The sequence below is a fragment of the Lissotriton helveticus genome, chromosome 6 (genome assembly GCF_964261635.1).
Source record: "Lissotriton helveticus chromosome 6, aLisHel1.1, whole genome shotgun sequence".
In the NCBI taxonomy this organism is placed as follows: domain Eukaryota; kingdom Metazoa; phylum Chordata; class Amphibia; order Caudata; family Salamandridae; genus Lissotriton; species Lissotriton helveticus.
Genome location: NC_136067.1, coordinates 1,957,713,713 through 1,957,728,651, shown reverse-complemented (window position 1 = coordinate 1,957,728,651; position 14,939 = coordinate 1,957,713,713). Strand labels below are relative to the sequence as shown.

Genomic DNA, 14,939 nt, shown 5'->3' with positions numbered 1-14,939 from the left:
TCTCTCATGATACCCAGTACAGTGCAGTTAGCTGATGCTACATGGATCAAATGTCTCCTCCTCAATTTAGTGCAAAATGCAGCAGCACGCACAATTTACAGTGACCACAGAAAAGGGAAACCTCAAACCCTTTAGCCAATATTTGCCAATGTTCATTAGAAGCATTTCCCCCTCCATGAGCCCATGATGTCAGTGTCCTCCCCACCCCACTTTAAACTCCAGTTTTAATATTTGCCACTCCCATTCTGTCAAGTGCAGTTCCTCGAAGCCTCTGAAGAGCGCTTGCACCCATGCTCCAGAGGGATCCTAGTATTCTGATAAATGTGTCCTCTCACTGGTCCTGTGGCCCCTAGCCCAGCCTTGTGACTGCCTCCTGGGAGCTGTCAGTCACACTGGGTGCCAGTGCTTGTCTTCCATCTTTGGCTGGAGTCAGTGGGCAGCTGCTGTCCTGATGCTCAGCCTCCATTTAAGGCTCAAGACGGCCTTTGCGAGCAGGTATCCCGCGCCAGGCAGACGGGTTCGTGCTCCGCAGACCTTTCTATTTATTCTTGACAAATGGCCAGAGGTCCCACCTGTGTGCAGCACAACACTGGTCCTTTGTGTGAGGGCTGAGGCCCACAGTGGGCAAACACGGGCCCCAGATGGGCTTTGTCTGCGCGCGTGTCTTTCATAAAGGACAAGCGAGGCGGCTCTAGCAAAGGCAGGTGTTCAAAACAACCTTTCCACCATTGGACACTGGGGCACGCTTTTTTGCCGCATGCTCGCTGCTCTTGTTTATAGGAAAATGGATGCTCAGGAACCAGCCCGCTTCATTTCGACAAGTTCACAAAAATTGCTAACTCTTAACAAACACGCCTGCCATGGACACCTGGTGTGTTTTGAGCTAAGAGTCAGCTGGTCCCACTTTGGCACAGTGAGGCCAAAAGCAGCTCTGACAAAAATGGGCAAAACAGCCCCCCATTATCCCCCCCCCACCCCTTTCTCCTCCCTCTCTCATCTCTCTCATCTCTCGCTTTTCTTCTCTCTTTTTTCTCTCTTTTCTCTCTCCTCTCCCTTTCCTCTCTGTCTTTCCTGAAGAACCCCCTGCTGTAATTACCCATGAAAGTGACAAAGGTGATAAGAGGACCCCCTGCCCTAAAGATCCGGCCTCCAAAGGCTCCAGCCCACCGGGGAAATGCCCGGGGATAAGAGCAGGCAGCCCGCCCTGCTGATGGTTTCCAGCGGGACTGGTCACTCTGTTATTCCCCAGGAGGCCTTTAAGTCTGTAGAGGGCTATATTTGTATTGGAAACCAACGCATGTCTAGGAGCCCCCCTCAGGAGATGCCGTCGAGGTACCCTCGCCTGCCCTACTGGCCTGCCCCTCCCTGAGACAGGAGAGAGGAGTCTCATTATTCAGTTTTAACATAGATAACAAATCCTTTTTTTAGATGAAGTTTTGGGATTTATTCACATCTATTAGTCTTCTCTTGTTAACTTAAGGCTTTGCTTAGGCCTGTTCACAGATAATGAGGTTCCCTTTTGTCCTTATTAAAAAAGTGAGTGGAGGCCTGTAAAATACTGTAAAACTTGAGGCCTGATTAATAACCGTAAAACAGAGAAAACGTAAAAGTAAGAAAGAGGTTTACATATTCCGTACCAAAAACCTGGGTTAAAATAGCAATAGGTTTAGAACTGAGTGTCCAGATGATTGTAAATTAAATCATATATACCAGCTAAACTCTAAGAGAAAAAATCGTTTATGAGAGATTTGTGTAATGTATGTTTTTGAACAAACCAAAAGCCATAAATGTGGGGCAACACTTACATTATAAGGATTTTGTAGATCACTGTGGAGCTCCAAGACGATATAGCTGAGTTCCTTCACACTGTCATAGAACTCTAAGGAGACTAGCGTGACTAACATACGTAAGAGGGTATTTTATTCCTCATAATATATGTAAATGTCCAGTATTTGTAAAGCACAAACAATTACCCGAAGGTGTCACAAGGTGCTGGGGGCCGTCAGGAAGATTGAGCTAGCTATTGCCCAGAGTCACATGGTGCTGGACTGATCTGCCTCCGGCCCCAAGGATCAAACCATGAGCCCCCGGGTTAGGAGTCAGTCGCCCTGGCCACTGCGCCACCCCCCTTCCACAGTAGTGGCACAATTGCACCTGTTGTTCAAACAATAGAAACAAGAACTCGTTTTCCTGCTTTTCTCTTTCCTGAAATGAACGGTTGTGAGCAGCGAAGCAGAAAGGAAATACATCTGGTAGCATGTTCAACGTTGGCACATATAGTTCATTACACAAAACAGGAATCTCTCTGCATGTTACAACACAGGAAAAACTATAGCTCATCTTCAAAGAGAATTACGTTAAATTGTTGCATACAATTTGTTTTAGCAACATTTTATCAGCTGTATGTTGAAGTGGTAAATTTCACAATACTGATTCCAAATTTACTTTACATATTTGCACCCGTGCTTTTTCACATGGAGGAGCATAATACCAAGAATGTAAGCTTTAAGAGGGAAATGTAATTCTGCTCCTTCCACACAGTCTGCAGGCTTTGGCAGCAGGCAATGTGATGCCAGAACTCAACTGTAACACTTTATTACAATGAGCAGCTAAACAATTTTCTTATTACAGATTACTTGACTTGTGATAGCAGACTGCAACAGGAAAATTAGAGATGGGGTTTTATACAAAAATTGCAAGCTCCCCTGTATTATACCTGCAATAAAAAAAGACTATGGGGAGTCCTTTGTGGCACACAGGAATCCATCACAGTCTACACCCCAAAGTGGGGGGTCTGGACCCTCTTTTTTCACTTTGCATATCCTAAAAATGGCAAGACCTTATACAAGTCTGCTTCTGTGTTCTGCGTACACTAAATAAATCCTGCTCTGAGCACCACTCACATTCATGTGTAACATCATCAATGCATTGACAGGAGCTCAGCTGGTATACATTTCTGAAAAGAGTGGTATTTGCCTTCCTTTTATAAATGTAGGTTTTTGCTTTAATATTTTGTTAATTATCTTTGCTCTTGAGAGTATATAATATTGAAGTCAACAAAGGCGCCTATACATACATATACACACAAATATGTAAGTGTTTATTTGGATTGTGGCAATCTTTTCCCAGTGGATCATACCATAAACATTACTTTGCTAATATACTAAGAGCTCATCCTCATATATTCAATGAACCCTGACATGGTAGAATTTCAGTAAGTCACTACTGTGAGGAAACTGTCAACGTAACCTTCTAAAACCATCTTGCGTGTGAGATGCTGTCAGTGGACGTACAATTCTGTATGGCGGCCATAACAGAAGTGGTGGAATCTATTTTGCTGGAGTGTCAGTTTCACTCCTGCAACTCACTACTTCCATTTGAAAAGGACGCCTCCCATAATGCACCGCTCCTGGTGTCCTCCCCGGTAATGCGTTTGTGCATTGTGTTGACGTGTGGGAAAGGTCTTCTTGAGATGGTCGGCTCACCGCTGTGCCGCTGATGGACCCGTTGATACGCGTGGCATTGCTTATCATTGTAAAGAAGCATTTCACAGGTTGGTGGAGAGAAGCAGGAATCAAGTCATGCATTAAAGATGAGGCTGAGAGCCTGGAAGCTCACGCGGCGCCTTACAACCTCTGACCATCCAGAAGATTGAAAGTCACACTTGAGAACCATTGGGCCCGGGATGGTTCTGCGCTTCACTGGGATTCCCTTTACTAGAAATCTTTAAAAAAAGGGTCTGTTTGAGTTTTAACTCCTTCTAGCTTCTGGCCTTAGTGTGCGCTCTATATCCGATTTCATGCTATACATTTGAATATGCAAATGTGCCACAATGCAGTGAGTAGAACTGCACTCTCTCCCCTAAGTGGTACCAAATGTTTCCTCAGCAATCAATGTTTCAATATTTACATACAGAAATAAAGCCATAATCTATAGCAGGAATGCATTGGATTGACGGCTCTCCGTGTCTTCTGGTGATCCACCGTAGTATTCTCGGATAGGTGAATCAATTTTGTTATGTTTAAAGGGGCCCTCTAATGAATGGTGGCACAATAGGTTTAATAACTCGAACAGATGTCACCAAATAAAGTCACATTCCGGAACCCTTAATGCAGGTGACCGTTGACGAGAGCGGATTGGTTAAGAAAAGACGATTCTTTCTTCTCACTGGATGGTCCCTTTAAAAGGCATAACACTGAAAGGAATTCTCTCCCGTACTTACTTAAACAACTAAGGGAGAGATGCATAGTGAGGTGGGACCAGGAAGTATCTTCTAAAGCCTGAAGCTCTCACCAAGACAAGACAATCCTATGCACCTTGAATAATGTAAATAACCATGCCTGCTCAACAACATTTTCCAGCTCTTAGTAGTTAGTGTACATCAACTCAATTAACACACTCCTTTGAGGTTCATATATGTCTAGCCGGAGAATCACAGAGACCTAGGAAGCCAACATTTCATTGCAGCTAGTACCCAGTGTCCGAGGTAGGGAAGATGTTCACAGATGTACCACCTTCCATACTGCTAGGTAGTCCCTGCGATGACAAGATCCAGTGATCAAGATTCGCCTCCATGTCGTACACACTCCTTGAGGTTCATGTATGTCTAGCTGGAGAATCACAGCGACCTCGGAGGCCAACATTTCATTGTGGTGAGTACCCAGTGTTCCCGGAAGGGAGGAGGTTCACAGTTGTCCACATTCGAACATAGGTTGTCCCTGTGAACGTAATGTCCAGTGATCAAAATCGACATCTATCTCGTACACACTGGTTTGAGGCTCATCTATGTCTAGCTGGAGAATCACAGAGACCTAGGAGGCCAACAATTCATTGCGGTGAGTACCCAGTGTCCCAGGTAGGGAGGTGGTTCACGTCTGGGACACCTTCGATACTGCTAGGTAGTCCTTGCGATGACAAGGTCCAGTGATCAAGAATGACATCCATGTCGTAAACACTCCTTTGAGACTCTTATACGTCTACTTGGAGAATCATAGAGACCTAGGCGCCAACATTTCGTTGTGGTGAGCACCCAGTGTCCCAGGTAGGGAGGATGCTCACAGATGTACCACCTTCGATACGGCTAGGTAGTGCTTGCAATGACACGGTCCAGTGATCAAGAGTGACATCCATGTCTTACACACTACTTTTGAGGTTCATATACATGTAGCTGGAGAATCACAGTGACCTAGGAGGCCAACATTCCACTGCGGTGAGTACCCAGTGTCCCAATTAGGGAGGAGGTGTACGGCTGTACCGCCTTCGATACGGCTAGGTTGTCATGTCCATTGAAGAAGTCTGGCATCCATGTTGTACACACTCCTTGAGGTTCATATATGTTTAGCTGCAGAATCACAGAGACTTGGGAGTCCAACATTCCACTGCGGCGAGTACCCAGTGTCCCAGGTAGGGCGGAGGTTCACGGCTGTACCGCCTTCGATACGGCTACGTTGTCATGCCCAGTGATCAAGACTGGCATTCATGCCGTTAATAGATATAGCTGAGTACCAGTAAACATTTCAGGCCATCTCCTACCTTTTGAAACACTTACTCCAGCTCCTGCTGTGCCTGCTGCCTACCTGCTCTTGCATTCCTCTTACTTTCATCCTCATGCATGGCCAGGCAGCAGAGAGCAGCAAGTGGAGGGAACAGCGCCTGCAGCACAATCAATCCTTTATTGCTGTGTTCTCCCAATGTGCCCTGGGTGGATACTTTCATTTCAGGAACAGAAGAACTTTAATGACTTAAGAGACTTCTCTCTGATGCTCTGCTGTCAGGCTTGCAAAAAATATTGTTTTTAAATAACAATTCTTTATTAGAATGGGGTTTATCTGAAAGAAAACGAGTGAGATTCAGAAATCTGTGCATTGTACGACTTCTCCGAAGTGTGTAGACCTCTGCCTTGCAGGGGATTCTAAGAAATCTATAGGCGTACTCATAAATTATGGACTCCTGCATCCTCCCAGTACTTACTCCTGCCTGTAATTCATCAGTGTAAGTGTGGCAGAAATGGGCATTAGCTTATTTCAAGTTTTTCTTATTTTCATCCAACTTGAAATGGTTTTCCAGGTGTAGAAACGTATTTTCCCCACACTCCACACACCATACTTGAGTGTTTTCCCACCCCTTACATCCAGGGCTACTCCCTAACTCTCACCTGCCAGGCTCCGCCAGGGCCACTGGCAGTTTTGCACCTTAATTAAAGGGATGGAAACCCATAGTGGGGAATGGTGGGGCAGGGGTAGGTATCCTGAGGGCTCCCTGGCACAACCTATACGTCTTTCATGCAAGGTACGGGTCAGGGATTCTCACGCCTGCACTGGTGCTGCCTCCCCTTCCCGGAGCTCAGCGTCTTCAGTGATTCCCCACAACATGACGCACAGGCTAGGGAGGATGCTGGGGGGTACCCTAGCCCCCTAGAGGGGGCCCCTTCATACAGGCCTACATCTGAGAACACAAAAGAGGGAAATTAGAAGTAAAAAATAGAAGACACTGGTTTCCCCCATGGTGTTGTGCCCAAGGATGCTTTATGCTGAAGAAGGATAAAAAGACACTGTTATTGACTGAAACATTTGTTAGGAGACTCCTGGTTAAATCCGGAGGGTTGGCAGGTTTGTGAAGGGCTGGAGGGGTACCGCAGTCTAAAAACTGGAGGTCTGGCCACTGCCATTCATCCTCCTTGCCAGGCCATGTTCAAACGAAGGAACATGTAGTCAGAGATAAGCAAGCAAAGGCACCAGTACAAACAACTGACAACAGATGAACAAGATCACACATGTTCGCATCCTGAGAACAATAAACAGGCATGGAGAACAAAAGGTTGTACCAGACAAATGCTACACCAGGTAGATATCTAGGTTCATACATTTACAAAGACAAAACACAAGTGCACACAGCTAGAAAAATCCCACACTGGCACAGACCAGTACAGTGTGCCCATCCCCTTCAAGGGCCAGGGGAACGCTAGATCTACAGGATATAAACTTCCTGGCTGTCATAGAATAAAGAAATGAAATTAATTTTTGGATGCGATTGAAAAAAGACTGCAGAGTAAGAGAACCTTTCCCCAGTACACCCTGAACTAAAGAAAAACTGTACAGCAAGCAACAAAGTAAGTAAGGAAAAGGCCTGGATTCAGAGCTGCACCGGATGCTGGAAACAGGAAACAGACAAACAGGACTTCCAGATGACAGGTCAGGCATTCGGATCTCCTTGTAAAGAGGAGGGGCTAATATGTCTTTCATATTTAAAGGGCTAGTGTGGTTTTCTATTTCTTGAGCACGATTCACCCTCAGTCTGTAAACCCTGAGACGAGGGAAGGGAGTGGCCCGGTAATACTCACTGTAGACAGACAAGAATGTAAGTCACCTGATTCTAAAATACCTCTTAAAGATCTTAGTTAGTGGTGAACTAACCCTCAGGCCCATTAACCTTATTCTCAAATGTCTTTACAACAATATCTTGGTCAATGGCACACTGCCCAGTCAAGCCTACGCAAAGGTAAGCAGGAACTTTCCAACCCGGTCAAGCCTACGCAAAGGTAAGCAGGAACTTTCCAACCCGGTCAAGCCTACGCAAAGGTAAGCAGGAACTTTCCAACCCGGTCAAGCCTACGCAAAGGTTTAGCAAGAACTTTCCAACCCGGTCAAGCCTACGCAAAGGTTTAGCAGGAACTTTCCAACCCGGTCAAGCCTACGCAAAGGTTTAGCAGGAACTTTCCAACCCGGTCAAGCCTACGCAAAGGTTTAGCAGGAACTTTCCAACCCGGTCAAGCCTACGCAAAGGTAAGCAGGAACTTTCCAACCCGGTCAAGCCTACGCTAAGGTTTAGCAGGAACTTTCCAACCCGGTCAAGCCTACGCAAAGGTTTAGCAGGAACTTTCCAACCCGGTCAAGCCTACGCAAAGGTAAGCAGGAACTTTCCAACCCGGTCAAGCCTACGCAAAGGTTTAGCAGGAACTTTCCAACCCGGTCAAGCCTACGCAAAGGTTTAGCAGGAACTTTCCAACCCGGTCAAGCCTACGCAAAGGAAAGCAGGAACTTTCCAACCCGGTCAAACATACCACCCCCTATAGGTGAGGCTGAGACCAGCAGCGATGACCTCCCTAAGGCCTCCTCCATCCCAACTGAGTGTAACGATGAACGCTAGAGCTCAGTTGTCTCTCCGTGCACCTACAGCCTCCTGAATCTTACATTGGTCCGGATTTTAGGCACGGGAATTTGTCAACGAGGTACATAAAGGCTAGCCTAGCTAAGTATCCCTGCTCACTCTCAATGATCCATCAATGTCCAGAGGAAAGACCTCACCCATTCGATCTAACACAGTATCCCCAAGGCAGGCATTCGCTTTCTCCTGCCGTTTGTGAAGGGTACCCTCCTTCTTCTGAGCAGAACCGACACGTGTCACCTCCAAACTAGAGATGGCCTTCCTCTGGAACCAGCTGAATACACCACAGGGAGCCAGGTGCTTTCCAAAAATGATAGGTCCCTCGCCCGCCTTCTAAAAGAAGGTCTCACAAACTCTCCTGGCTCTCACCTCTTCCCTTACTCCGTTATGTACCGCCTATGTCTCCACTCCCCAGTTTCATCCCAATATATTTCAACTTGTGCAGCTATTGCCAACTGTGTAACACCATGCCTTGAGGATATAGTTTAGAAAGTAACTTAGCTAAGGGCCCTGGTGATTTACCAAGTCTAATACCAGTATGCAATGCTCTATATTTGGGATTCAGAACAGAAACACAATAATATTCATGATGCCACATGTTTTCCACCTTTGAAAAATAGTGTTTATTTGTATTTGTGGCCACTCGCTGCAATTACCAACATTTCCCAGAGCCTTCCTGTGCCGTGGATTTTCCTAACAGGAGCACAACTTTGTGCACATATTAAGAGTGAGTGAGTGAGTGAGTGAGTGAGTGGGTGAGTGAGTGAGTGAGAGCGGCAGCATTTGTAAAGCGCCTAAAAGCCCAAGAAGTTTTGGTGGTGCTGGCCGAGGTACTGTAGAGCCAAATAAGTGGGTCTTCACCTTTTGTTTCTGAAGCCCACATGAGTAGGTGTGAACCTGGTACCAATAGGCAAGGCGTCCATGGAACCGGTACCTGAACTGAAGTGGAGAGACGCGCCCCACCTCGTGAACTGAGATTGTATCGTGAGACAGCAAGCTTCTACCGTGTCCCGCTGCGTGGATCTCGCGCAGGTGAACAGGGTCTGATTTTCCTGGTCGTGTAGCGAGGACCCATGTGATGAAGGCATTTACAGGTTATAAGGAGGATTTCAAATGTGCGACAGTCATAATATGTGTCTCTTACTAAGGTAATCTGGCAAAAAATATTATATTGTGAATTGGTCAGTTAAACTCAATGTATCCAGTCACTCTTCCTGGTGAGTCTTATGCCGTTTACCAATACGCGGGATCTCTTTGCCCTCAAGAGCAGAGTTGCCACCTTGAAGAAAAAGCTTCCAGAACTCCTCTACAGACCACAAGGATGCCAGCTCGAGCTTCTTGCCCCTTTCGAAAGCATCCTCATGCCTCTTGATTATCCATCACTCTTTTTGCTTAGATAACTGCCCTTCACGCAATCCTCTTGAAGTGTGCGCACACCGCCTCTCCTCAACCTCTTACCACCCGAAGCCCCTACTACCCCTGATGGTCTGAGGCCACCTGCACCTGCTGGCACTATTGACTGTGCGCCTCTCCTCCTCAACCTCTTACCAGCCGAAGCCCCTACCCCTGATGCTCTGAGGCCACCTGCACCTGCTGGCACTATTGACTGTGCGCCTCTCCTCAACATCTTACCACCCCAAGCCTCCACCCCTGATGCTCTGAGGCCACCTGGACCAGGAAGGTCGCACTGCTGACTGTGCACCTCTGCTCCTAGGAGCTGTACACTCTGTTGTTTCAACATTCAAAATAATAACAATAAATGCCCTAAGTGACACAAGATTCCTTGTCAAACTGCCATTAACTTTCACCCAGTTCCCCAATTGTTATAAATCTATATAACTATTGTGCGAATCACATTACCAGCCCTTTTAACACTGGCTGCATATAATGTGATTTTTCCATCACTTTGGCTTTCCTTAATATTAGAAAAATATGTTCATTGGGCCATTTTGGTCACCTTAGTTCGAAGGCTAATTAGATTTTTTTTGTTCCTTAATTGTACATACACTAATAACGCAACAGTAGTGTCCATCCGAATGACCTTCACCAGAAGTCTGGTTGACTACGATGACTCTGGCAATGAGGAAGGGGGACGGGTGTTTTACATAGGTAGAGGATCACACCAGGAGTGTGCAGCTTCCTGGGTAATCGAGTGGGTACCCTGATGGGATAAGTACTCTTGAGCAGCAAAGAGTTTTAAAGTTTTCTGATTAGGGGAGTGAATTTTGAGAGGCACGCCTTGAGCTATGACTATGAACTTGGAAGTGATTGGCTGTTTCTTGGCGGAAATTTCGGGCGTTGTCCCTTTCTCTCGTTTATTATTGTTTTATTAAAAAGTGTTTGTAATGTCTGCTTCTTATTTTCTCAATGGAAAAAAATAGACTGTTCTCTTATTTTTTTGTGTTTCTAAATATTTTAAAAAACGAGACGTATTCATTTGTGGTAAAAACACAGCAATGAGCGCCACTTTGTTGAGAGTGGCACCGATCACATATTTTTGTGTGTTTCTAGGTATCAAGGGCATGTCCCAACCAAAGTGTATTCGTTTGGTGACACCTATGGCAACACCACAGCAAAGTACTTCCAGGACTTCCGGTCCAGCGCCTTGAGCAACAGCCAGAGCCCCTATTCCACTGGGGGGCAGTTCCCCACCGTGTACTCCAACGACCCTGACCTTGTTTTGGGGAGCAGGTCACGCACCTGGGAGAGATGGCGTCACGCCCCGACGGTCACCAGGTTCAGCGTGGATTACAACCGCACGGAGGAGCTGAACGAGTTCAACAAGGTCAGATATTTACTTTCTGTTCCTTTTTTAAAAATGTTATTATTTTATTAAGAATACAATCACAACCGCTTTTACAGGGTTAGCCAAGAGTGGATAATAGTCGTGTATACATTGATGTATGTATAGCTAGCCCCTATTGTTTATTTATTTTTATATTTTTGTAGAGAAAAAAAGATGTATGAGGGAAAGGACAGAAAGAATTAGTGGTGAAACACAAGAACAATAGGACAGGCATGGAGAGAGATACAGTCTCTGTATCTTACCTTGGCATCAGCTATGCATACAGCATTACATCTGACCCGCTTTCGGGATGTTTGAGCCCGCTAGGAATGTTACGTCTCTCCCAGTATTACTGGCCCACGGCACGCATGATATCAACACACATGGGGCCAGATGAATGACCGCTTTTTGCGGTCGCAGAGGGGCATTTTGCCCTTTTGCAACCGCAAAAAAAGGGAGCCCAATGTACCAACTCTATTTTGCGAGTCGCTAATGTAATAAATAGCCACTCGCAACATAGGGTTAGCGACTCGCTATTAGGAGGGAGCGTTCCAAGGGCGTCCCTGCTAAGGATGGGCGTAACATCCGTTCCGCTTGCGGATTTTGCGGATTTTTGGCAAATTCGCAATCCGCGAACTCTCGCGAACTTGCCGAAAATTCGTAAATCCGTGCGAAGCGGATTTTTTGCTTGGTCGCACTTGCCAACTAGAATACTATACAATTTTGCGGGAGTAAACACTTGCGAACACGTAGATGCGGCGGGCAGCGACAATTTTGCAATTGCGAGATTGCAAAATTTACAATTTCGCACAAGAAATCCACCAGCAGGCAGCATAAACCTTGAACATTATGATTTTTATCAGAATAACTCCTCAGGTTGACATTTGCCTGCACTTTTTTTTTGCAAGGATTTCCATTTTGGGGGGGAGGGGGGAGGAAGGAAGTGCCCCACAGTCTCCAACTTCCTGTTCCTGTCCAGCAGGCTCCTCCCAGTGCTTTCTTCATGTGCTGGTCACTTAGATTTGGATCTTGACCTGGAAGGATTACTTTTTGTGGATGCTGCTGGATATTTGGATTTTTGAAAAACTGAAAGCACTCAGCAGGTGCAAAAGTTCAATCTTATCATTAGTAACCATTCCCTGTAGTGCCTGGAAGGATTACTTTTTGTAGATGCTGCTGGATATTTGGATTTTTGCAAAACTGAAAGCACTCAGCAGGTGCAAAAGTTCAATCTTATCATTAGTAACCATTCCCTGTAGTGCTTCCTGAGGGGCCCCTTCAGAGTTCAGTTGCCTACTTGCAACTATTCTATGACCCTGCTCTGACCCTCACAGCAGGCTCAGAGAATAGCTACAAGTATACAACAAAGGTCCTGTTAAAAAAATTACACTGCAACAGAAAGCAATTACAGATAAGGAAGCAGGTGCCAGCCTGGAAGTTCAAATTCAGTGACACATTAATCAGCCCCTAATTCATTCATGTCAGTTGAGGCAGGGCAGGTGTGCTTTTCCCCCCATAATCTACAGTGATGAACTAGAGGGTGGCATGGGTGAGCCAGAGGGTGGCATGGGTGAGCCAGAGGGTGGCAGTGGTGAAACAGAGGGTGGCAGTGGTGAAACAGAGGTGCTGTGATGAAAAAGACGTAGAAACAACATGGTCGCGACCTTTGCTACCCGACAAGTAAGTTCGCATTTGCGAACTGGTAAAAAACCCTTGCGAAATGGCAGAAACACTTGCGAACACAAAAAAAAAAGGAACCTGCAAAATTCGCGAGAGTTCGCGGATTTTGCGGATTGCGAATCCGTAAATACGAAATTTCGCGGATTGCCAATTCGCAAAATCCGCCCATGCTTAGTCCCTTCCTAATTGCGAGTTTGAACCCTATGTAAGGATGTTTTGCAACCTCATTTGCAGTCGCAAAACACTCGTAGTGTACCACCCTCTTTAAGAGGGTGGTAAACTATTCGCAAACGGGAAGGGGGTCCCCAGCGGATCCCTTTCCCTTTGTGAATGGGTGTGCAACATTTTTTTAAGAGTTGGCAGTGGTCCCAGTGACCACTACCTGCCCTTAAAAAATTAAAAAAGTTTAATTTCTTTTGTTTTTTAAAAGTTTAAGGAAAACGGGTTGCATTTTTTTTAAAAAACCTGCTTTATTGACAAAGCAGTTCCAGACATGGTGGTCTGCTGACCCCAGCAGGCCACCATCCCTGGGAGTGCTAACCATTCTCAATGGGGTCGCAAATTGCGACAGCCTCATTATTATGCATGAGGCAAGCAATTTGCGACCCCATTGGGAATCGCAAACAGTGTCTCTGATACTGTTGTGCATTGATGTTTGCGACTTGCAAATTGCGACTCACAATTTAATTCAATTTGCAAGTCGCAAACATCAATGATCACACATCAGGCGTGGTGTATTATGCATCATCTTTTCAACCAATTAGAAATGGTGTTTCTGGCTGACCGTTTTGATTGGCTACTGGAATCTCATTTGCAAGCGGCTTGTCCCTAGCCATCCCATCAGTGACTGTCTGTGAAGGGACAGGTTGGCCTGCAATCTAGCAGTGTGTCATGGGCTGCTGTGCTTCATTTCATATACTGACTTTGTGTTTCTCCCAAACAGAAGCTCTTAACTTTAAATGTCTAACAATATGGAAAGACATGATTCCAACACCTTATAACTGTCATTTTGTTATGTTTTAGTTCATGTACATTGATTTACACACTTGTATGATTTATTGTGTCCATGTATGTGCTGTAGCGCGCTCTGACACCCAATACTAGGATGAGTGGTGCCACAAAAGAATTACATAAATACGTTTCGTAGGTGCAAGTTAAATCAATATTTGTGTAATTACTCATACAGACAGATACAGCTCGCATTTTTACAGTGCAAGCACACTTCGTACATAAGGAGTTAAACAAAATTAAAAACCTGCCTCTAATAGCTTCGCTTAAGTATTTGTGAAATGATAACAACTTGTGTACCTATGTTTCCATAAATTGCATTGGTGTGTAGGTGTTAGGCTCCAGATAGCTCCCAGTCAGGATGAAAGTTGAACAAAAGGGAGGTTAACAGCCTTTTAAATCAGGCCTTTGTTTTGGGCCCAGCTGGCTATTAAAATAAGATAGCCCCCTCCCTGTCTGCATGTGCTGTCCTGAACCAGCTTTACATGAGCACCAGTCGCGTTACAGACACACACGTTCATTTTTTGTTTTATTTTGTTAGGCACGGGTAGATTAAGTAATTTGCCCAGAATCACAGGATGTTGAACGTCCCTGCCGAGACTCGAACTCGGATTCCTATCTTCAGGGTCGACCTATACTCTGATGTGGACAGGTCTGCTCAGAAAGAATTTGAGAACATGAAACAACAAGCATTTGCAATGCAATAGGTCTCGCATTATTAAAGTTTAAGCTATTGGTGTTGCATTATTTAGCAATGCCAATAGCACAAACTTTAATATTTCGAGACCTATTGCATTGCAAATGCTGCTGAGCACCGGCATGACCCCGCCCACCTGGTTCAACATGCTGTGATTCTGGGCAAGTCACTTAATCTCACCGTGCCTAAAAAAATGAAACCAAATGGATTTGCCTCTTGGGTAGTGTAACTGGTGCTCTTTTAAAGTGCTCCAATAAGCAATTTGTGCTATATAAAACTGCAAAAAAAAGAAAAACAAAGTTCTTGGGTAATGCCAGACTCATCAGAGGTTGGGAGATGCACGGATATCTTCTCATTCCTTTGAAAAGAAATATAGAAAAAGTTCGGACACCCAACATATTTTTATCAGTCCTGAAAATGGAAACCAAAAGTTCTTAACGGGTCTACGGGTGTCTGTCAACAGAACAAACGGAAAATCTATGTACAAAAATACCACGTACGTAAACCGTACAGTGTACGTGGATTTAATGTAATATTATCAGACAGAGTTACAGCGAAACCGAAAGCAGCTCTCAGGACTGGGCTGCGACTGAGGGCGGGGGCTGC

The 14,939-nt window shown here is 45.4% G+C and overlaps 1 protein-coding gene across 1 annotated transcript in view; it reads left to right on the top strand.

Moving 5' to 3' along the window:
* CIMIP2C (ciliary microtubule inner protein 2C) overlaps positions 1–14,939 on the top strand; it is a 66,533-nt gene that overhangs the window by 34,826 nt on the left and 16,768 nt on the right. Inside the window, exon 2 of the mRNA XM_078649976.1 lies at positions 10,675–10,948. Coding sequence (XP_078506102.1) covers positions 10,675–10,948 — 274 coding nt within the window. The remainder of the gene's footprint in view (positions 1–10,674; positions 10,949–14,939) is intronic.